Source organism: Oncorhynchus clarkii, chromosome 5 (genome assembly GCF_045791955.1).
Source record: "Oncorhynchus clarkii lewisi isolate Uvic-CL-2024 chromosome 5, UVic_Ocla_1.0, whole genome shotgun sequence".
NCBI lineage: Eukaryota > Metazoa > Chordata > Actinopteri > Salmoniformes > Salmonidae > Oncorhynchus > Oncorhynchus clarkii.
In genome coordinates, this window is record NC_092151.1 from 70,983,232 (window position 1) to 71,007,050 (window position 23,819).

The following is a 23,819-nucleotide window of genomic DNA, read 5'->3' on the forward strand; positions in this document are numbered from 1 at the left end:
CTACACAAATCGCAGCTCAACTCAGTATAGATGTATATATGGACCAGAGGAGGCTGATGGAATTAGCTATAGGCAGATGGAATTAGCTATAGGCAGATGGGCTCATTGTAATGGCTGGAATGTCAAATGTGGTTTCCATATGTTTGATACCGCTCCATTGATTCCATTCTAGCCATTACAATGAGCCCGTCCTCCTATAGCTCCTGCCAGCAGCCTCTTTTGATATGGACGGAGTTGAGATCCTCAGCTACAGTAGCCTGGGCTGCATGACGGGTAAACAAGCAGCTCTCCAGCGGCCACACCCACCCCACTGATTGGAGAGTTTGGATAGATTTAGATCTTGTCTGTATACAGTATCTACTTCCATTTATCCTCCATGAGTTACTGAATCTCCTCTCTACTTCTGTCCTTCCTGTGGAGATGGACAGCATTTATTTTTTTTGGAGGCTACTAACCCTAATGTTTTGCGTTATACTGTGTCTTTCCCTGCCTGTGCAGACAGACAGACAGACGGTATGTCACGGCGCGTGTGTGTGATTGGAGGGGGAAGTTCAGGTCTGACCAGCATCAAGTGCTGTCTGGACGAGGGTCTGGAGCCCACCTGCTTCGAGAGCAGTGATGACATCGGGGGACTGTGGAGGTTCAAGGTAAGACAGACTGCTGCATCTCAGTGTTAATTTCGTCAACATTGACTATGACAAAATATTTGTAATCCTATTTTCCCTGACGAAAACGAATGATGACAATGAGACGGGATGCCATGAATAAAACGATGGCTGTAACAAATTAGTTTTCCTTTTAGTTAACGGAAAAAAAATTGTGACGATGAGAATTACAAGTGTGACTAATGGACATTCAATATGACATCTGTTTTGTCCAGCCTTTGTAGAATATTTAATGTAATCCTCTCATTGGCAGAATGAATGTCTTTCAGTTGCGTGGTCTGTAAGTTGATCTGCCCTGACTCACACAGCTCCCGGGCGGTCACTTCAGTCACTCGTCAGTCTTTTGAACTGATGCGCAGTGAGGACAAGACACTTAAATTGTAACTAACCTAAACTAGAAACAATAATGTTTACTCTCTCTTACTTTCATGTAGGCTATTTTAGCTTTAATCACATCAGAAGCTCTATTTTCCCATATGCGCTGTTATTCGTCTGTGTTGCCGCTATCACGGTCCGCAAATGCGAGTGCAGTTGTTTTTTCATGCTATTTGCTGAATATTAGGATTATAGTCAGTGCTCTAAATTAACATTTTTAATTGGTATTATTGCTGCTACTAACTTCAAAAAGAAAGAAGCACCAGACAAAATGTACTGCAAATGACTGTCATATCATTCCTAATTGTTATCAGTTGTTACCTTGATGTTGTAGAACACATCACTAGAGTGGGAAAGACATTACAATAAAAAATACTTTCAATCATTTTATTCAAAAGTACAACTGCAAACATATTTGCATAGGTGACTAGTTTTGGACAAAGTAATACACAACAAACATTGACAAACATTGACAAACATTGACATTGATTCAAAAGTGCAACAGCAAAGAAATGTATATAGATGATTAAAACAATATTTATTGTATTTAAAAGTGCAACTGCAAACTGAACTGTTATCCATAACTGCGTTCAGCTAAAAGAATAATAATAATAAAAATTATTAGCTACATAGTTTTGTATGTTGTTACAAAGCAACATGCTGACTATGAGCTGATACTTGGATAATGAAATAAATGTTTAGTCGCCTCTCACAATAACAAATCAATTTCTTTGATCGAGAATCTAGCTATTAAATCAACTTGCTTTTAGGGTTAAGGCTTAGGGTAGATACATCCCAAGGATCTCGGGTAATACTAACCCTCTTCCCGGATAGTGTTCTCGATGGTGCCAATAATGTTTGCGCAGGACACCTCGTTTCCATATGTCGGGTAGATTTGTAATCCATTATTTTCTGGGAGAGTAACATGGGTCTGAATTTGGTAAAGGCCATCTCCTCTTTGGCAATGCAGTAAGCAGTGTTAAATTCAATCTCTAACTCAGTTAGTGATGTTGCGCTCTCCCCTGCCCCGATGCACTTGTCCCTGAACTTGATGTGCTTTTGACTTAAGTTATATTTTAGCAATGACTCGTGTTTTTGGTTGCTGGACTCAGTAGCAAAATAAGTCTTCCCTGCTACTATTAAAAGGTATTTTAGTCATAAAGGCTAACACTAAAACAATATCTAAAATAGCTGCCAAAATTAACACTGCTCTAGATACAGTGGCCTCATCTTCTCTCCATCTCCATAGGCTAAAGTGGTTTCATCTCCTTGTCTGAATCGCTCATAAAAAGTGTGGGAAAATCATTTTCTGACCTTTTACACCTATTCTTCTCTCCATCCTTAGGAGAACCCGGAGGCTGACAGGGCCAGTATCTACCACTCTGTCATCATCAACACCTCCAAGGAGATGATGTGTTTCTCTGACTTTCCCATCCCAGCCCACTTCCCCAACTACATGCACAACTCCCTCATCATGGACTACTTCCGCATGTACGCCGAACACTTCCAACTCACCAAGCACATACGCTTCCAGGTAGGAGCTCAGTTCCTGGTCACAGTAATCATTTATACAGTTTCAAGGTTGTACTCAGGGAGGTGAGGCATTTAGAACATTGCATATGTTACACAACACTGATACGTGTGTGTGTGTGATAGATCAGAGTCCTCCAGGTGAAGCCAAGACCCGACTTCTCTCGTTCGGGCCAGTGGGATGTGGAGACAGAGAACAAGAAGGGAGAGAAGGAGAAACATATCTTTGATGCTGTGATGATCTGCATAGGACACCACTGTCACCCCAACCTGCCTCTACACGATTTCCCAGGTAGCCTACAACACAGTGACCTCAGATGCTGGGCCAATCTCAAATGACACCCACCCAAAGGTATGTCATTTTAGATGCAGCACCCCTAAGGAATAGGGTTTTATTTTAGATGCAGCACCCCTAAGGAATAGGGTTTTATTTTAGATGCAGCACCCCTAAGGAATAGGGTTTTATTTTAGATGCAGCACCCCTAAGGAATAGGGTTTTATTTTAGACGCAGCACCCCTAAGGAATAGGGTTTTATTTTAGATGCAGCACCCCTAAGGAATAGGGTTTTATTTTAGATGCAGCACCCCTAAGGAATAGGGTTTTATTTTAGATGCAGCACCCCTAAGGAATAGGGTTTTATTTTAGATGCAGCACCCCTAAGGAATAGGGTTTTATTTTAGATGCAGCACCCCTAAGGAATAGGGTTTTATTTTAGACGTTGGCACAATACAGAGTGACCTTGAACTGTGTCCTGTAGATACAATACATGACCAAAAGTATTTATGAACATCTCATTCCAAAATCATGGCCATTAATATGGAGTTGGCCCTCCCTTTGCTGAATCGTCTAGAACGTCATTGTATACTGTAGCATTAAGATTTCCCTTCACTAGAACTAAGGGACCTAACCCCGACAATGAAAAACAGCCCCAGACCATTATTCCTCCTCCACCAAACTTTACAGTTGGCACGATGCATTGGGGCAGGCAGCGTTCTCTTGGCATCTGCCAAACCCGTATTCGTCCGTTGGACTGCCAGATGGTGAAGTGATTCATCACTCCAGAGAACGTGTTTCCACTGCTCCAGAGTCCGATGGCGGCGAGCTTTACACAACTCCAGCAGACGCTTGACATTGCGTATGGTGATCTTACGCTTGTGTGCAGCTGCTTGGCCATGGAAAATAATTCCATGAAGCTCCCGACGAACAGTTCTTATGCTGACACTGCTTCCAGAGGCAGTTTCGAACTCGCTAGTGAGTTTTGCAACTAAGATCAGACGATTTTTACGCGCTTCAGCACTTGGCTGTTCCATTCTGTGAGCTTGTATGGCCTAACACTTCAGCTGAGCCGTTGTTGCTCCTAGACGTTTATTCTTCACAATAACAGCACTTACAGTTGACCGGCGCAGCTCAACCAGGGCAGAAATTTGACTAACTGACTTGTCTCATTTCAGCCACAGTCTTATCTCTCTTACTGTGCTCTTACTACCCCTAGTAGTACTGTGCGGGTGGTCAGTCAGTCAGTGACACAGGCCTGTCTTCCAGGTATCGACAAATTCAAGGGCCAGTACTTCCACAGTCGGGACTATAAGACGGCAGAGGAGTGGCGGGGGAAGAGGGTGGTGGTAATCGGCATCGGCAACTCTGGAGGAGACATCGCTGTGGAACTCAGCAGGGTCACCAAACAGGTACAGTAGAACAGCGGGGAGTTAGAATCCTAACAGGTACAACGACCAAGCAAAAACGTTTTTACGAGCCACCAAGTAGGCCCCAGTCAAACAGGGCATTTTGTAACAATCAGTTCATATTCATATCAAACGTCTTCCTAGAAATGATCAAAACCATTTGAACACACTCACAAAATGTAGCCCAATTTGCTGTGTGTGGTGAGGTGGGGCCAATATTGTCATGTGCTCAGAGGTACTGAGATAAGATTGCAAACTTGGGCAGAAGTCTGAAACAGTAAAACAAGGCAAGTCTGTCTATCCAAGTACCATTTTATTATGTCAAAACATCCTCAGACCTCTCTGCCTGTCTTCGCCTCGTCCTCTTCCCTAATCTCTCCCATGCTCTTCCCCCCCACTCTCCCATCTCTCTCTCCAGGTATTCCTCAGTACCAGGCGTGGGGCATGGATCCTCAACCGTGTGGGTAAACAAGGGGTGCCCATGGACTTTCAATTGAACAGGTAGATTGTCTGGAAATCACCTTTTTGCGCCTTACACTTTAAAAACATTACAAATGCAAACGGTCTTCCTCCATCATTACTGATAAGAAATGATTGGACAGATGAAAGGAAGTGCTTGGTCGTAGATGTCACCTGTTTCAGAAACATGCCTGGTCAATGGATTCCACTTGAAGGAGGTTGCGTTCCATCAGTAACATACACTGAGTATACCAAACATTAGGAACACCTTCCTAATATTTTAGTTGCACCCCCCTTGCCCTCAGAACAGCCTCAATTTGTTGGGGCATGGACTCTACAAGGTGTCGAAAGCATTCCACAGGGATGCTGGCCCATGTTGACTCCAACACTTCCCACAGTTGTCAAGTTGGCTGGATGTCCTTTGTGTGGTGGACTATTCTTGATACACAGGGGAAACTGTTGAGCGTGAAAAACACAGTAGTTTCGCAGTTCTTGACACAAACCAGTGCGTCTGGTACCTACTACCATACCCTGTTCAAAGGCACTTACATTTTTTGTCTTACCCATTCACCCTCTGAATGGCACACATACACAATCCATATCTCAATTGCCTCAAGGCTTAAAAATCCTTCTTTAACCAGTCTCCTCCCCTTCATCTACACTGATTGAAGTGGATTTAACATGACATCAATAAGGGATCATAGCGTTTCCCTTTATTCACCTGGTCAGTCTACATCATCGAAAGAGCAGGTGTTCTTCACGTTTTGTATACTCAGTGTAATCTAACATTGCGTTGGTTCTATTTAGAAGGGTGTTAAAGATGGCCCAGTCTGTACTGCCCTTTGGCCTGGTCTGCAGACTGGGAGAGAACAAAATCAACCAGAGATTCAACCACAGCCTCTACTCTCTACAGCCCAAACACAGGTAAGAGCACACACACAAAGAAAGAAAGAGAACAAAATATATTTTAAACCTTTTGTGTATGTCTCAGGCTGTTCAGCCAGCACCCTACAGTGAATGATGAGCTGCCCAACCGGATCCTGTCTGGCACAGTGCAGGTCAAACCCAACATCCGCAGGCTCCAGGGGTCCAGCATTGAGTTTGACGACGGAACCGTGGAGGACAACATAGACTTGGTGGTGCGTATCCAGACATAGTCATATATACGCACACCCAAACTCACGCACAGTTGCCACCTTTCAACTGTCCATTACCTCATTTCCAGGTGTTTGCCACTGGCTACAACTTCTCCTTCCCCTTCCTACCGTCCAATATGCTGCCGGTTTCCGGGAACAAGGCCAATCTGTATAAGTACATGTTCCCTCCGGGGTTAGAGCGTCCCACACTGGTCGTTATAGGGCTGGTGCAGCCGCTTGGAGCCATCATGCCCATCTCTGAAATGCAGGCCCGATGGGCCACCAGGGTCTTCAAAGGTACGTCACTGTTATTTTACCAGACATTGGCCCACTTGTTTAACTTCCCGCATTCGCTTTCTCTCTTTGTCTTGTTCCCACAAGCATACCTCTCTGTTCAGAAGGCACTTACAGTTCTTTAAAAAAACGATCAAAATTACCCAACAGTCCCTTTGGTGCACATATTTTGTCCAGAGCCATGCTGTATATCAGTTGGATTATCTGTTTCACCCACAGGGCTGAATAAGCTTCCCTCAATGGACTGCATGTTGAAGGACATTAAACACAAGGAGGAGACAATTGCCAAGAGGTACTGAGATTTATTTAGTAGATTTGAGGGGACAGGATAAGTTTAAGCAATATAATGGCTCCACCTAGCTTTCTAATTGGATTTAGGGAAGTTACCACCATATTGCTTGCACCTATTTAATAATGGCACCGGAGGGGATGGTTGCCGTTTTACTGGCTCCTAACCAACTGTGCCATTTCATCCCTTTTTTCTCCCCAATTTCATGGTATCCAATTGGTAGTAGTTACAGTCTTGTCTCATCGCTGCAACTCCCGTAATGACTCGGGAGAGTCAAAGGTCGAGAGCCACACGTCCTCCGAAACACAACCCAACCAAGCCGCACTGCTTCTTGACTCAATTGCCCATCCAACCCGGAAGCCAGCTGCACCAATGTGTCGGGGGAAACACCGTACACCTGGCGACCGTGTCAGCGTGCACTGTGCCTGGCTCTCCACAGGAGTCGCTAGTGCGCGATGAGACAAGGATATCCCTGTCGGCCAAACCCTCCCTTAACCCGGACGACACTGGGCCAATTGTGCGCCGCCGGCTGCGACAGAGCCTGGACTCGAACCCAGAATCTCCAGTGGCACGGATAGCACTGCAATGCAGTGCCTTAGACCACTGTGCCACTTGCGAGGCCCCAACTGTGCTATTTTGTTTGTTTTTTTGCATTGTTTAACTTATTTTGTACATAATGTTGCTGCTACCGTATCTTATGACCGAAAAGAGCTTCTGGACATCAGAACAGCAATTACTCACCTCGAACTGGACAAAGATTTTTTCTTTAACGAGTCCGACGCAAAGGATATACTGCTTTGTCAAGACAAGGCACAAATCCCCGTCATCAGCGTGAAGAAAAGACAGAGAAAAAAGGGGGAGGATGGCGGGGTGCATAGTAAGAATTTGCTAACGAGTAGGTAAACCACTACTACTCCCTGTATTATTGACCAACGTGCAATCATTGAAAAACAAACTGGACGATCAACGATTAGGACTATTCTACCAATGGGACATTAATAACTGTAATATCTTATGTTTCACTGAGAAGTGTCTGAACGACAACACGGATAATATAGTGCTGGCTGGCTTCTCCGTGCATCGGCAGGACAGAGCAGTTATGTCTGTTAAGACGAGGGACGGGGTGTGTGTCTATTTGTCAATAACTGCTGGTGCTCGATGTCTAATATTAAAGAAGTCTTGATGTATTGCTCGCCTGAGGTAGAATACCTCATGATAAGCTGTGGACCACACTATCTACCAAGAGTTCTCATCTATATTATTCATAGCCGTCTGTTTACCACCACAGACCGATGCTGGCACTAAGACAGGACTCAGCGAGCTGTATAAGGCCATAAGAAAACAAGAAAATGTTTATCCACAAGCGGCACTCCTAGTGGCGGGGGACTTTAATGCAGACAAACGTAAATCCATTTTACCTAATTTCTACCGGCATGTCACATGTGCAACCAGAGGGGGAAAAAAACAATAGACCACCTTTACTCCACACACAGAGATGCATACAATGCTCTCCCTCGCCCTCCATTTGGCAAATCTGACCATAATTCTATCCTCCTGCTTACAAGCAAAAACTAAAGCGGGAAGTACCAGTGACGAGCTCAGTACGGAAGTGGTCAGATGACGCGGATGCTACGCTACAGGACTGTTTTGCTAGCACAGACTGGAATATATTCAGGGATTCATCCCGCTATGCCCTCCAACAAACAGGCAGTGTCAATACAAGACTAAGATTGAATCCTATTACACCGGCTCTGACGCTCGTCGGATGTGGCAGGGCTTGAAATATCTTACGGAAAAACAAAGGGAAACCCAGCCGCGAGCTGCCCTGTGATGCGAGCCTACCAGACAAGCTAAATGCCTTTTAGGCTCCGAGGCAAGCAACACTGAAGCATACATGAGAGCACCAGCTGTTCCGGACGATTGTGTGATCACTCTATATTTTAAATTTATTTTGCCTTTATTTAACTAGGCAAGTCAGTTAAGAACAAATTCTTATTTTCAATGACGGCCTAGGAACAGTGGGTTAACTGCCTTGTTCAGGAGCAGAATGACAGATTTTTACATTACCTTGTCAGTTCGGGGATTCAATCTTGCAACCTTCCGGTTACTAGTCCAACGCTCTAACCACTAGGCTACCTGCAGCCACAGCCGCTCTCCGTAGCCAATGTGAGCAAGACAACATTCACAAAGCCGCGAGGCCAGAGGGATTACCAGGACGTGTACTCAAAGCATGCACGGGCCAACTGGCAAGTGTCTTCACTGACATTTTCAACCTCTCCCTGACCGAGTCTGTACATGTTTCAAACAGACCACCATAGTCCCTATCCCCAAGAAAGCGAAGGTAACCTGCCTAAATGATTACCGCCCCGTAGCACTCACATCGGTAGCCATGAAGTGCTTTCAAAGGCTGGTCATGACTCACATCAACACCATCATGCCGGAAACCCTAGACCCACTTGTTCTGTCTGCTACTGCATGGCAAGCAGTACCGGAGCACCAAGTCTAGGACCAAAAAGCTCCTCAACAGCTTATATCCCCAAACCATAAGACTGTTAAAGTTAATCAAATGGCCACCCTGACCATTTACATTGTTTTTACACTTCTGCTACTCGCTGTCTATCTAAAATTTGATTTGATTAGATATCCTGCTCCTTCAGATCTGCAAAACACAGAGGGGGGCCTATGGGTTGTTTTTGGGCAGGGCCTAACTCTCCTGTCTCAGGTATGTGACCTCCCAGAGACACACCATCCAGGTGGATTACATTGACTACATGGACCAGATAGCTTACCAGGTGGGGGCGCGTCCCAGCCTCCTAGGGCTGTTGCTACGAGATCCTGGTGTGTGGCTGTGTGTGCTGCTGGGGCCATGCACCCCGTACCAGTACCGTCTGAGAGGGCCGGGACAGTGGGACGGGGCCCGACAGGTAGGGATGGGCCTACAGTGTATTAATACAAAAATATACTGCTGATAATGTTATGTTTTCTGGTATCGATACAATCACTAAAATAAAGCTGAGCTTGAAATTCAGAACTAACTATTAATGTGTATTAATTCTCCCTATTTAAATTAATTGTCTTCGATACTGGCCTAAGTATTACTTGGGACATTAGAGAAACTGAAACATCTACCTCTCCCCTCAGGCCATCCTGACTACATGGGATCGGATGGCAGGAGCCCTGAAGACCAGGCCCTCGGACATCCCTGAGCCCAAGCAGAGTTCCTTACCCCTGACCCTAACCGTGGGGGCTGCTGCCCTGGCTCTGGGGTACTACTGGAACATACACAACCACCCATCCCTCCTCATCGCCCTGGACCCCACCACCTGGCAGGACAAGATCAAACCATACCTGCCAGTGTTGTGGTAACCCACCAGGGATCAAACCCAGGCTGTGACTGGGTGGCTAACACAGTCATGTTAGCCCACTATGCTAAAGCCTAGCCCTCAGCCATTCCACCTATTTATTCAATTCCAGTACAAGTACACAACCAGCTGTACTAGTGGTGGTATAGAACAAATATGTTTAAGGACTGAGGGTCTCAGAGTACTAGGTATTGTAAGACTGGTTTGGTTGACTAATGCCCATTAGCCCACTGAGCTAAAGCCAAGGAGGTCACCTCCGTTACACCAGGACAGTGACCTGAAACAAACTCATAATCCAGATGAGCTATTAACCAGAAATACAGAAATGCAATAGCAGGCAGCAATCACTAACCTTACTGTCTGTTAATTAATCTGCCAGGTCATCTTTGTGAAAGATGAGAGCTCTACCAACTAATCAGGGATCACCAATAATTCACAGAATGGATGCACAGAATTGGAAATATTACACTAATATTGCACTATGCATTATCCACAGCCTGTTCTCATAATTGTTGGGATTCAATTTTACTTGATGCCACAGTGCCTTAGACTGATCAGATATATTATAATGTAATTTATTTTGTTCTATAATCGTATTTTCTAAATAGCTAAATGATTTTAGGAGAGTGTAGTGTAATACATTTTTGCCTTCATGTTTGGATTGGCTTTGAGTGTTACAAGTCTGTAATTCACTAATCTAGTCAAATGTATGCACACACTAACCTCTACCTTCTCCCTCCTTACGATGTACTGGTGACCATGATAAATGTCACCACTAAGTGCCTACTCCAGGAACATCTTTGCTATAAACCACTAAAGTGTGGCCCAGAGACAACCCCCCCTAGCCTCTATGCACTTGTATGTGAATGGATATATGGCATTTTTGCCATCCTTGTCGGTCATCCCTTTCAGATCTATACAGGTGCCTAGGGTGGTAGGAGACAGGAGGTAGTTGCTAGGCATGGTGTCTGGATGTTTAAAGAGCCACTGAACACGCCGATTGGCACGTGTTCTTCTGATGCTCATTATAAAATGTTGATTTCTGGATCAATTGGGCGTTTGGTTAATTATGTTTGTCCCCCATGAGACACTGTAGATGCGGAAGCCTGTTTCACTTCCTCAAAATCCCCAGAATAAATAACTCAAGAAATCTGTAATTCATTTTGACATTTTTGATGAGGATGTTGTGCAATTTTACTGTTTGGTGCAGTATTTCTCAAGTTTAAAAAATGTGCAATGTGTTGTCTTATGTAAGCAAAGTTAGAGCTGCTGGGCATGTCTGTCTCACTGTCAATGCTATTGGAGAGTGAGCAATCCACACAGCTGTTCACCCCATGTTAGTTGGCAAATGGACATCAAATCAAAACCCAAACTTAATTTACCCGTTGTGACGCACAGATGGTCCAAACTCTGTTTTAGATGAGATGACTTTATGACAAATTATTTTACACTATATAGTCAATTTTGACACTAGATTAACTGTATTTTGCTAATTTGTTGTCACATAGGCTGTTTTCAAAGGGATTTGTTGCTTTTTAAAGGCAGTCGCACTTTAAAGCTAGAATCCTTAGTTGCTACATCCTATTTTTGACTAATTAAATGTACCCATTATATTCAAGAATAAACTTAGAAATGCCTCGTGCTTACTTCAAATGTCGTACCCAATCCGAACCCAAAATACAAGATAATTTTACTCAAATTTTGTAAACAATGCATATTTAAACAAACACTGTGTAGCCTCAACATTTTTAAAACTTTCATTTTGATCTCATGGATGTTCAGTCTATGCATCCTCTGTCTATGATTTGAGAGTGGTTACATTTCTCTGGGCCCATCCCTCAGGTTTTTTCCAAAACTGAAGCAGGGTGCTGACTTTGCTATTGTTTCAATTAAGGATTCTAGGTTTAATTTCTTTGTAATGTTGTATGTTTTTTAGCCCAGCAACATTTACTTTGTTGAGCTTAATAACATTTTAATGTAATACTATGGGATGAAAACAAATTATGAATTTGAAACATTATTGTAGAATAGATTAAAAAATGAATGACATTTGCCTTAGCCTCTCAGCCCACTATGTAAACAGTTATTGCTTTCGGGGATCCTTGGGACGGCCCTACCTTAAACAGTAACCTTCTCCCCTACCTTAAACAGTAACCTTCTCCCCTACCTTAAACAGTAACCTTCTCCCCTACCTTAAACAGTAACCTTCTCCCCTACCTTAACCATTTAAAATGCCAACTTCAATGCATGTCAGAGTTGGGACATCCCAAGGACGCCGGATAGCAAGGACCCAAAAGTGGTGGAAAAAGAACCCAATTGTCATACTTGAGTAAAAGTAAAGATACCTTCATAGAAAATGACTCAAGTAAAAGTGAGTCACCTGGTAAAATACTACTTGAGGAAAAGTATTTGGTTTTAAATATACTTAAGTATCAAAATTGTAATTGCTCAAATATACTTAAGTATCAAAAGTATAAATAATTTCAAATTCCTTAAGTAAACCAGACTGCACAATGTTCTTGTTTTGTTTAATTTACAGATAGCCAGAGGCACATTCAGACATCATTTACGAATGAAGCATGTGTTTAATGAGGCAGTAGGGAAGACCAGGGATGTTCCCTTGATAAGTGTGTGAATTTGATCATTTTCCTGTCCTGCTTAAGCGTTCAAAATGTAACGAGTACTTTTTGGTATCAGGGAAAATGTATGGAGTAAAAAGTACATTACTTTCTTTTGGAATGTAGTGAAGTAAAAGTAGTCAAGAATATAAATAGTAAAGTCAAATACAGATACCCCAAAAAAACTACTTAAGTAGTATTTTTACTGAAGTACTTTATACCACTGGGGCACAATGTAAACCACAAGCCTCATCCCCAGACTGCAAACAATCTTTGGTTGTCTGTCTTAGAGAAACAACTACCCTAACTGTACATAGGGTGTTATTATCAGCTGTGGGGCTAATGATGCATAGCTGAGCTACAGTAGGGTTCCAAGCCAAGCACTCCAAACAATTTGATCCAGCTAGAAGTTGCCCTTAAACACTGATCTAAAATCTGTTTATTCTCACAACACCATCCTTAGCCTTAATTCTTTGTGAGGGGAAATGCAAAACTGAACTGACATCAGTGGTTAAAAGGCCTGAATCTATCTGCTCACCTGTGGCGTCATCAAAAAATGATCTATTATATTGACAAGATAGCCGAGTGACCGCTCTAACAAAAGAAATGCATGTCCTCAATGATTGAAGTCAGACGAGATCAGGTAGGACAATTCTAGCCAATGAGAGGGCAGATATGCGTGGAAACTCAGAAATTAGGAGGTCAAATCATGACGTCGGTGATCTTCAGGTCAGAAAATCGGAGCTCTATGTATTTTTTATTATTTAACTAGGCAAGTCAGTTAAGAACAAATTCTTATTTACAACGAGTTCCCAGCGGTTTTGAACTTATTCGTTTTTCTCAAAGTTGCCGGAATGCCACGTGTATCCACTTATCAGTACATTTGTAACAGGCTCAACATTACGAAACTTCTATTCGATCAAATAAGCGTCGCGTAATTCGATACTCAGACCACCATACAAAAGAGCGTCTCTCTCTTAAACAGATTTTGTACATAGTAAATTCACTCGATTCGCGTCTTCCTCTGGCTTCATCCTACTCCCAAAACTGTCGCTCTGCAGCCGCCGTCTTCTGTGCGTGATGACGTCAGACACCCGTGGACTGGCGGTCTGCCATCTTTGATTGTGAGACAGGCCGCGGCGCAAGCAGCACTCAACGAGAGCAGCACTGTCTCACACGAGATAACGGGTGGGCAAAAAAAAAAGACAGAAACACAAATCGTGACCCTCTTAACGTCCAAACAACGGTGGAGACCCCGGGAAAGAAGAAAGGGCACCGTGTTGGCACGGAATAGATTTGAGGCCCGTGCAAGTCGAGAGGAAATGGTTGGATGCTAGCTACTGTACCACGCTACTTACCTAACTAGCTATCGTTAGCAAGCTAGCCAGTTTTTGTAATCCGCCGGCCACACACTCGGCTTGGATACTACAAAACAAGCCGAACCCAGACGACATACTAGAAGAACAGAGACCGGCGGTGACAGGTTGGTCGCCATGTCAAGAATTGTCTAGCTAGTTCGTGGTGAAAAGCAGGTTAGGAGGTGTGATGGTGTACGCTAGCTACGTTGGCCACTTAGCTAGCACTGTACGTCCACTGGGAAAAAGCCGAATGTGATGATGATGATTGCGATTTAAGAATTGAAACTGATCTTTGACTCTTCAACTACTTAACCCACCATGCTGCAGTATCGTGTAAATCTGAACGATTTCAGACAAATAGTATTCTACTAGTTTAGAATCATGTTTGATATCGTTAATTTGTGTTCGATTGTTTTGGGCTAGAAAAGGCGCCGGGCCGATGTGACCCATCATGTCTCAACCTAAATCTGATCCATCAAACCGTCGGCCTGCCCGTTGCGGTGAACCAGTTAGGCTACAATTTGACCAGTTAGCTAGCTGCACTGATATTTTTATACAATCTCCAAGCCTTGAACTATTGCTAAAATAAAAAAGCACTGCTAGAGGTTTGAACACGTTGCATCGACATTTCTTTGTGTTTTGGGCGTGACAGTGTCGGTGTCCCCAGTTTAAAAATGTACAACAAAAAAATATTAACCTATAAACATCCTCTCTAGACAACTCGGAATACATTTACCCAGACAGTTGGCAACCACAGTCCACAGGTCTTTAACATTTCCGGTTGACCATGATCCTGTCTTCTGGACAAGGCCATTAATAAATTATATGAACCAAAATCCATGTTGATTACCTCTGCTACCATTGATTCCGATCACTGACAACGCAGGTATTTATTGTGTTCTCTGGTGTGACTGGTATGCAAATGACCAGGCATTTGACCTGGTCATGAGTGTGGTGAGGAGATGAGTGAGCATGTGCAGCGTGTCAGAGGAGATTGGTTTAGGAAACAGTCCAAAGTGAATCGACCTACCTGTCTTTCCGAATCCCCAGAGTGGGCCAGATGACACCATTTCATAGGAACGTGAATTAATCCACTTAAATTGATTTTAAAAAGTCAGCACATGGAAGGAGATGGAGGGATAGTCTCATACTGATCCTGGTACCAAGTTCCAACCAAAAGCCACACCACCCTGCTGTGTGCCGGCAGTGTATAGTTCACCCGCAAGTCAAACTTTGATGTTAAGTCCTCGAAAGTGGTCCATAGTCCAGCTGATTCCATATTCAATGCCATCTGTTTTGTATAAACTTAGGGAAGAAAACAGCAGGCTTTAGTCCCCAATGACTGGGAAAATATTTAGAAACCATCTAATTCCATCTACCTACAGACTGGAAGATATTGATGTTCCCTCCTCCCAAGAGGCTGCAGCTCAATATAACTTATTATGGGCTGAATTTCAATAGTCTAAAGTGGCTTCCTCGCTGCGTCTCCTGTCGCTCGTGTCCACTTATCTGAAAACAGGATGATAGAAGCAAAATGGCGGATTAATCCCATTAGGGATTTCAGATAATTCTAGGTGTGTTGTGGCCCTCTGTTCCATGGCTATCTGTTGACTACTGTTGTATCTCTGTGAGAGGTGACTCAGCTGCTATCCACCTCAGGTGGCACAGTGCACACAATCTTGGCTCTTTATGCAGCTTCCTGCCATGGGGGCCATCTCGGTAGTCTAATACTGCGTTTAGACGAGACATGCAAAAACCTTCATAACAGTCGGCATAGCGTGACGAGAAAGTAAGAAAATTGGTGACGGAAAAAGCGAGCCAGGACGACATTATGCGTTGCTATTGTGATTTCGGTAAACAATCAGTGCAAATCAACATCCGAAGAAAAAAAAACGCTATGACGAAAGTGGAAATATTTTAACTTGTGGCAAGTCCCATCTACCATGGCGGCTGACTGCATTCACCGCCAGCCTCAACGGCATTTACCTTCGTGCTCTCATTAAAAACAATGACATCCGGTTTGCCGTCTACCTCATACCAACTAACTGCAGCATAAAGCACAGGTGTCAAACTCATTCCTCGGAGGGCCGAGTGTCTGCGGCTTTACGCACTTCCTTTGTACTTAATAGTTGAATTTAGGTCTCTAATTAATAAAGAACTCACCTGCTTGTCTAAGTTTTAATTGAAAGGAAAACCCAAAAGCCTGCAGACCCTAGGCCCTTAATGGAAGGATTATGACACCCCTGGTCTAAAGGTTTCCTTTCCTTGTTTTCTTTACCCTCATTTACAGAGATCTGAATGTACTTGGTGAAGGCAAGGAACAAATCAGGATATCTTCTTTCTGCCTAGAGGTCACATCCCATTCCTGAGCCTCTTTTTAATCTCCGCTCTCCCTGGAGGCTCTCCTCTCCCTGTGTTATGTCACTTTTGATTTAAAAAAAAAACATCTCGAAGAATATTATATGTTAGAGTAATTGGGTAGAGCTGGTTTGCAGAGAGAGATGACTGGGCATGATTTGAACTGAAGCTGTGATGAGGGTTTGGGTCTGGGTTGAACAGTTGGGCAAGGCTGGGCAATGACCTCTTTGGGAGCATGGCTGGGTTATGTGGGACTTGACAGAGTAGGGGAACAATGTATGGCTGGAGACCTGGCAGATAGAGGTGAGGGCTAAACAAGGTATGACTTGGGGGCTGGTCAGGTTTATGGGGGGGGGGGGGGGGGGGGGGTGTTTATGACAATCAAAGGAGCAGAATGTCTGTTTAGGCTGCTTTGTCCTTGTGACTCACACTCTGTCCTTGATTGACTCTGTCCCTTTCTGGGGTCTCTCCCTTGTGGCTGTGGCACACGTAGGGGCTGGAGGAAGTGTCTCTGCTTATCTCTCACTCATGCCTCCCCTCTCCCAGGCGGTCTGCGTTCTTTGCTAGCAGACGTGTGCCAGTTTAGTGTGGCTAGGAGGGTGTCAGCGCAGTGTGCCTGTTTGTGACTTTGCTTTTGCTCATACAATCAGTTTTCCCACTGCCTAGAGCAGGGGTATTCAACTGTTACCCTATGAGGTCCGGAGCCTGCTGTTTTTCTGTTCTACTTCATACTTAATTGCACCCAACTGGTGTCCCTGGTTAGATGGGAAAAAATAAAAAACACAATGGAACTACCAGAGTTGAGGAAATATCTATTACATTTCGGGTTGTTGAACTTTTACTGTAATCGTGAAAGCTTTTGAATTTTGAATGTAAGAGATCTGCAACAACAATTAGTGGGTCCTGCTCTACCAGTTGTCCATTCATTTATATCAGAGTATCTTCCATCAGCATTATGTAGGAGTGATGCCACCCACCAGAAGTCATTGAGCATTTGGGAAACAGCACTGTTAGCCTCAGTGCTGTGCTGTTAGCTGCCCTGGCCCCCACCATGCTCAAACATCGCTCCTCCATCAATTATGAATGGCTCCCGGCCGTTAGGCAGCACAGCCGCATGGCTCAACAAAGGCTGCTCTCTTAGGGCCTGTCGGCATGGCAACACGACATGCCCCATTGAGTGGAGAGAAGCCATTGTGATGGAGAGGTGTAGAGTCTCTCCTAGTCAAGTCATTCCGTCACTCTGAAGAGCTGTGGAGTTACCTTCATTCTCTCTCCCCCCCCCCCCCCCCCCCCCTTTTCTCTCTCCCCCTAGCTAACTATAGCTACTGAAACAGATTGTCGTTTTGTTTTTGGGAAGAACATTGTTTGCATCCATGAGCTAGATAGCTTTTTTTTATGACCAGCACTGTAGGTGCACGACAACTTTACCAGCATCATAGCATACGTATTGATGAATCGTTGTGACATATGAAATATGAGTGATAGCGTAATAACTACGTAAAACATCTATGAGCGAGTTAAATTGTGACGTGCAGTCATATTCAGGTCCTGATTGGTCAACAAACTTATTTGACAAGTCAAATAGTGTTAAATGGTATATTTTTTGACACGTAAAGACCCAAACGGCGTTCCATAGAAATCCTGGTTGAGAATGAAACGACTGAACAAATGAACAGCACAGCAAGTAAATGAAAGAAATCGGTTTTGATTGTTTTTACTGGTAATGGGGACATGCGTAAATGCCAACAAAATAACTATTTTGTGTGTGTAACCTTTATTTAACTAAGCAAGTTAGCTAACAACACATTCTTATTTACAATGAGGGCCAAACCCGGACGACACTGGGCCAATTGTGCGTCGCCCTATGGGACTACCAATCACGGCCGGATGTGATGCAGCCTGGATTTGAACCAGGGACTGTAGTGATGCCTCTTGCACTGAGATGCAGTGCCTTAGACCACTGCGTTCATGTGTGTGTTTAACTATTTAACTGTACTAGAATGCTTAAGGCTGCTGAAATGTTAAATATTGATTTACGGTATCAGTTTTTTTTGTCAAGGAAAATATCGGATATCAGTATCGGCCAAAATGTCATATTGGTTGCATCACTCATCTGAATACTTTCCGAATGCACTGTATATTATATACATTTTCTGAAGTTACAATGCAAATTGAATTAAAAAAATTCTGTGTAGCACTTTTTTGAATAAAGTTTGATTTGTATTGCAGGAGGCTGGTTCTGGGGGTGAGACCAGAGGACCAGACTCAATGAGTTTCCAGCGAAATGTCAGAGAAGTCAGGGCAGAGCACCAAGGCAAAGGATGGCAAGACCAAGTATGCAACCCTTAGCCTCTTCAACACGTACAAGGGCAAGTCTCTGGAGACCCAGAAAACTGCAGGTACGTTCGTGCTTCCCAACACGCACACATTTTCTTTCTTTTTTCAATGTCTCATTGTAAAATGTTTGCCTCTCCTTGTGGCTAGAGGCCAGTTTGGGTTTGTCCATAATGCAGGGATGCGAACTCGTTGCTTTTCAGCAATATTTGCAGTTTTGATCTGAAAATAGACCATTCACGTGAATCGTGTAGATCTGAAGAAGAATTTAAAAAATTGTGGGAAATCCAAAACCTGGAGAAACAAAACCAAGATAATGGAATTTGGGCTACAAAAATAAATAAAAATTCTCCCCTATGTATTCCTGTCCGGGGAGACTGAGATGATTATCATGTCATGATAAACCTTAAACACAGACCAAAGAACCCTACTCCCCACCCCAGGACACAATTTTCTGTCTATGGTGGTTTGGAAGTTAACAGTTTTGAGATTAATCAAATGTGTATTATATACATGACTTATTCTCAAAAAATAGGCCCCAAAAAAATCACACTGACTTGTCACACGTTTCCGCACAATTCATTTTCTGCCTTTTTGGGGCCTCATCATTTTCATCCCTGTAATAAATGTGATTATGTAAACTGCTCCTTGCTTAATGTCAGTGTTTCATGCCCTCGTCCAGTGGCTGCCAGACATGGACTCCAGAGTTTGGGTAAGGTTGCTGTCAGTCGGCGCATGCCCCCCCCTGCCAACCTGCCCAGCCTGAAGGCAGAGAACAAGGGCAACGACCCCAACGTTAACATTGTCCCCAAGGACGGCAGCGGCTGGGCCTCCAGACCTGAGGGAGGAGACGAGAGGTGAGATACCAGGGCTGTCCCTTACTGGGTCTCTACATACACTGATACTAGGTCATAGTTTGTTTCTCAGCCCTAATAATAAACAACTACTTTCCACGATCCCCCCCTTTGTGTTGTGTGTATCAGGCAGTCCGATACCCCCCCACCCCAGCCTAACCCAGGGCCCCCCCAACCCCCAGAGGTCTCGTCCTCTATAGGGTGCAGCAGATCCTGGGCCAACAGCAAGCCACCGCCACCACAGCTAGATGGAGGAGCCCCTCGTGTGAGCAGCCAGTTCCACCAGGAGTTCCCCAGTTTGCAGGCGGCCGGAGAGTCAGAGAAAGGGGAGGGGCAGGAGGAGGAGCCTTATGGACCTGGACCCAGCCTCCGACCTCAGAGTACAAACACACACTCACATAACCACACGCACATTCCCCAGTCTGTCCTTAGAACATGAGCGTTGCACTCTTCTACCTGCTACTGATGGACCAAACTACCCGACCCAAAGATTTCTCCCTACCATAGAAATGACTGACCTGTGTTGTCTTGTCTCTGCTCCCCTATAGATGTTGGTAGTTGGCGTGAGGGCGGGGGAAAGAATCTGACCACCTCAGCTAGCCCTTCTGAGATGGACAGCTGTGGGCCAGAGGAGGGAGGGGCAGCTCTCAGCACCCCCTCACCCCCTGGGGAGGTGGAGGAGAGGGGCAGGGTGCCCCCTAATGAGAAGAAAGAGGTCAGGGAGAGGCTGCCCCTGTCTGCCAAGCCTGCATCCCTCTCCTCTCAGCCCAAGCTACAACCCCCCTCTGTTCCAGCCCAGCCTAAACTCAATGGTGGCCAGCAGGCCCCTGCCGGTGTGCCTCCCCAGTTCCACCCCCAGTTCAGGGGCATGATGCCACCCTATGTAAGTAATGGACTGATTATTGATTTTTACTTTACTTTGTATTCATTTATAATGCCTGGCCACTTGATTCAGTTCCTGGTCGAACATGATTGTTTTCCTCCTTAAAACCTCTTACTTCTACCCCTTCCTTTTTCGAAAATTCTGTTAAAAATCGCGCAACTTTTCAGCGTCCTGCTACTCATGCCAGGAATATAGTATATGCATATGATTAGTATGTGTGGATAGAAAACACTCTGAAGTTTATAAAACTGGTTAAATCACGGCTGTGACTATAACAGATCGTGTGTTTCATTGAAAAACGCAAGAAAAACTGCTCTCTGAAAGCTAAAAATAATTTCCATAAGTCACTTCCACCAGTTATTAAAAGAGAACAGAATTTAATGGCGATCTGCCTGCAATTCATACAAATTCCGCACGATGGCGCCATTGTCCTAATTTTCAATTGAATTAATTGTTGGAAAATCCTTCTATCTGACCTCCATTTTCCCAGTCTTCACCCGGATGCAGTTGAGGGAGATATCAGATGGCATTGTTTTTGCAAGTGAAGACCTATTGAAAAGACATCGCCCTGTAATCATTTTGATAGATTATAAACGTTTACTAATACCTAAAGTTGGATTACAAAAGGATTTCGAAGTGTTTTGTGAAAGTTTATCGTCGACTTTTTTAATTTTAAAAAATTACGCAGCGTTTAAAAACGATGATTTTTTCTGAATGACACAGATCCCATACAAAGCTATTTTGGGTATATATGGACCGATTTAAACGAAAAAAAGACCCAATAGTGATGTTTATGGGGCATATAGGAGTGCCAAGAAAGAAGCTCGTCAAAGGTAATGAATGTTTTATATTTTATTTCTGCGTTTTGGGTAGCGCCGGCTACCGCAAAATCTGTTGTTTACGTGTCGAGCTGGCATTTTGGGGGGTGCATGCTATCAGATAATAGCTTCTCATGCTTTCGCCGAAAAGCATTTTAAAAATCTGACTTGCTGGCTAGGTTCACAACGAGTGTAGCTTTAATTCAATACCCTGCTTGTGAATTTTGATCAAAGATTGAGTTGTAACGAGTACATTTAGCATTTAGCGTAGCGCATTTGCATTTCCAGGGGCATACTTGGGACGTCTGCGTGTCAAGTATTCTCAAGAAGTTAACGGCCCATTCACAAACAAGCAACACATTGATAAATGTTAAGGACATTTGTCAAAACTAACATAATGTGCACACAATTTAAATATATGTTAATTATATGTGAAGGAAAATGATAAACAAAGATTTACACTTTTTCTTTCACCTCGTATAAGCGGTCAAAAGCTGACGTTCGTTAGCATTCTCATTAGCTTGGACTGGGTGGGTATTGCTAGTTAGCATATTAGACTATCTAATGGTCGTTATCAATGCAGGCTCTACCCCTTTTCTGTTGAAGATCAACACTTGAAATGGCAATGTTGTTAGACAAGGAATATCAATGACAAACAGTGCAAAAATATTTTATGTAGATAACATTTGGATAATTGCAATCTGTTGTGACAAAAACCTAGCTAGCTAACCCGCCCAGTCAAAGCCTATGAGAATGCTAATGAATATTGGCTTCAGTGCTTATACTACATGAAATGCTTACTTACAAGCCCTTTCCCAACAAAGCAGAGTTAAAAAGTAAGAACTTGTTGCAAAAGGGAAATGGTAACACAACAACGAGACTATATACAAGGAGTACCTAGTCAATGTGCAGGGGTACGGGGTAATTGAGGCAGAATGTACATGTATGTAAGGGTAAAAGTGACTAGGCAATCAGGATAGAAAATAGAGTAGCAGCAGCGTATGTAACGATTGTGAAGTGTGTCTCTGAGTGTGTGTGAGCATATGTGGTGTGTGTGTCTAAGGCGCTACAGAGGGTAGTGCACACTCACTGGAGTGTGCATAGAGCTGGTGCAAGAGAGTCAGTACATATTTAAAGGGGGTCGATGCAAATAGTCAGGGGAGCCATTTGATTAACTGTTCAGCAGTCTTATGGCTTTGTGGTAGAAGCTGTTCAGACGCCTTGTCGCTTCGGTACCGCTTGCCGTGCGGTAGCAGAGAGAACAGTCTATGACACCGCCTGGTATAGATGTCCTGGGTGGAAAGGAACTCGGCCCCAGTGATGTACTGGGCCGTACGCACTACCCTCTGTAGCGCCTTAGTCGGATGCCAAGCAGTTGCCATACCAGGCAGTGATGCAGGCAGTCAAGATGCTCTCAATGGTGCAGCAGTGGAACTTGTGAGGATCTGAAGGTCCATGCCAAGTCTTTTCAGCCTCCTAAAAGGGGGAAGAGGCGATGTTGTGCCCTCTTGACTGTGTTTGGGTGTTTGGACCATGATGGGTTCTTAATGATGTGACATTTAAACTGCCTTTTTATCGATAAAATTCCACGTCCATTCGCAGAATAATGGTCCTATTACGTATGTATGACCTCCAGGGCCGGGTAATTCATTTATATCTACCGCGGCCCTTCAGACACAGAACGCGGTACAGTAACATGTCTGTAATTGATACATTTTCAGACAATAAAAATAGAATTCAGACAGTAGAATTCTGCTCCGGCATATAAAGTTCTGTATTGTTTCCCCGACCACAACAAACGTTGCTGATTGATGTGCTGCTGTGTTTATGCAGTTTTTTAGGTGTGCTTTCTATCGACTAAATGTCTTGGTAAGTTACAATTTTTAACTTAAATTTAAATAACTTTTTTAGGAAATAGGGATCTGCGCGCATGCAGTCTAGGATTGACAGTTCTGGTTGCTTAGTGATGGAAGTTAGTCCTGCTTCAGCAGCGGCATTACTTTACAGACAAGAAAAATGTAGTTCATATCTCCAGAGAAGGTTTCGTGTCAGCATTTAAAAAGCCGTAGGGCTTTCCGAGTGGCGCAGTGGTCTAAGGCAATGCATCGCAATCATCTCTACGGACCCGGGTTCGATTCTGTGTTGTAGCTGGCCACGACCGGGATACACGAGGCGGTGGGCCTTGTCCCATTGCGCTCTGGCAACTCCTTGTGGTGGTCCGGGCACATGCACGCTGACATGGTCGCCAGTTGTACAGTGTTTCCTCCGACACGTTGGTACGGCTGGCTTCCGGGTTAAGCAAGCAGGGTGTCAAAAAGCAGTGCTGCCTGGCTGGGTCGTGTGTCGGAGCACGACCTTCGCCTCTCCCGAGTCCATACCATGGAACAAGACTGTAGCTACCAATTGGATATCATAATATTGGGGAGAAAAATGGGTAAAAAGTACATACACAAATATCCAGTAAAAATAAACGTAGTAGAACCTACCCTAACGGACAAACAAACATGCTGTAGCCCAGGTGTTTTCAAGGGGCCACGTACCGTTATCTGAAAAGAGTAATCGATACAGGCTATACTGGTAGCCTACTGTAATTTCATATTATGAGACAAAAACGCCCTCCGCTACGAAGAGTAGCCTACGCCATGCGCACAAGACTGGCCCGAAGATACTATACGACATCGATCCCATGAATAAGCTAGGATATTCTACATGCAACAGACTGAAGACTGAACACATACTCCCATCACTAGTGAAGAGACCGAGCAGAAAGGCCATTGTCAGAGAGGGGCAGGCAGAACCGTAC

At 44.1% G+C, this 23,819-nt stretch overlaps 2 protein-coding genes across 12 annotated transcripts in view; both read left to right on the plus strand.

Annotated features, from left to right (window-relative positions):
* The window catches only part of LOC139409325 (flavin-containing monooxygenase 5-like), a 29,486-nt gene extending 18,536 nt beyond the window's left edge, over positions 1 to 10,950 (plus strand). For 4 of the 6 annotated variants that reach the window (XM_071154294.1, XM_071154295.1, XM_071154297.1 and 1 more), the window contains 11 exons: positions 499 to 647; positions 2,386 to 2,574; positions 2,697 to 2,862; positions 4,114 to 4,256; positions 4,672 to 4,754; positions 5,520 to 5,636; positions 5,704 to 5,851; positions 5,938 to 6,145; positions 6,362 to 6,434; positions 9,154 to 9,355; positions 9,573 to 10,950. In XM_071154294.1, the coding sequence (XP_071010395.1) occupies positions 516 to 647; positions 2,386 to 2,574; positions 2,697 to 2,862; positions 4,114 to 4,256; positions 4,672 to 4,754; positions 5,520 to 5,636; positions 5,704 to 5,851; positions 5,938 to 6,145; positions 6,362 to 6,434; positions 9,154 to 9,355; positions 9,573 to 9,797 (1,686 nt within the window). In that variant the 5' untranslated portion in view covers positions 499 to 515 and the 3' untranslated portion in view covers positions 9,798 to 10,950. The remainder of the gene's footprint in view (positions 1 to 498; positions 648 to 2,385; positions 2,575 to 2,696; positions 2,863 to 4,113; positions 4,257 to 4,671; positions 4,755 to 5,519; positions 5,637 to 5,703; positions 5,852 to 5,937; positions 6,146 to 6,361; positions 6,435 to 9,153; positions 9,356 to 9,572) is intronic. The other 2 variants (XM_071154298.1, XM_071154299.1) reach the window with 1 other exon arrangement.
* An 896-nt stretch (positions 10,951 to 11,846) lies between these two features.
* Positions 11,847 to 23,819, plus strand: part of LOC139409324 (protein PRRC2C-like) — a 34,487-nt gene continuing 22,514 nt past the window's right edge. For 5 of the 6 annotated variants that reach the window (XM_071154287.1, XM_071154291.1, XM_071154289.1 and 2 more), the window contains exons 1-6: positions 11,847 to 13,023; positions 13,103 to 13,894; positions 18,357 to 18,526; positions 19,144 to 19,318; positions 19,445 to 19,695; positions 19,864 to 20,198. In XM_071154287.1, the coding sequence (XP_071010388.1) occupies positions 18,412 to 18,526; positions 19,144 to 19,318; positions 19,445 to 19,695; positions 19,864 to 20,198 (876 nt within the window). In that variant the 5' untranslated portion in view covers positions 11,847 to 13,023; positions 13,103 to 13,894; positions 18,357 to 18,411. Of the gene's footprint in view, positions 13,024 to 13,102; positions 13,895 to 18,356; positions 18,527 to 19,123; positions 19,319 to 19,444; positions 19,696 to 19,863; positions 20,199 to 23,819 lie in introns of those variants that run through there. The other variant, XM_071154293.1, reaches the window with a different exon arrangement.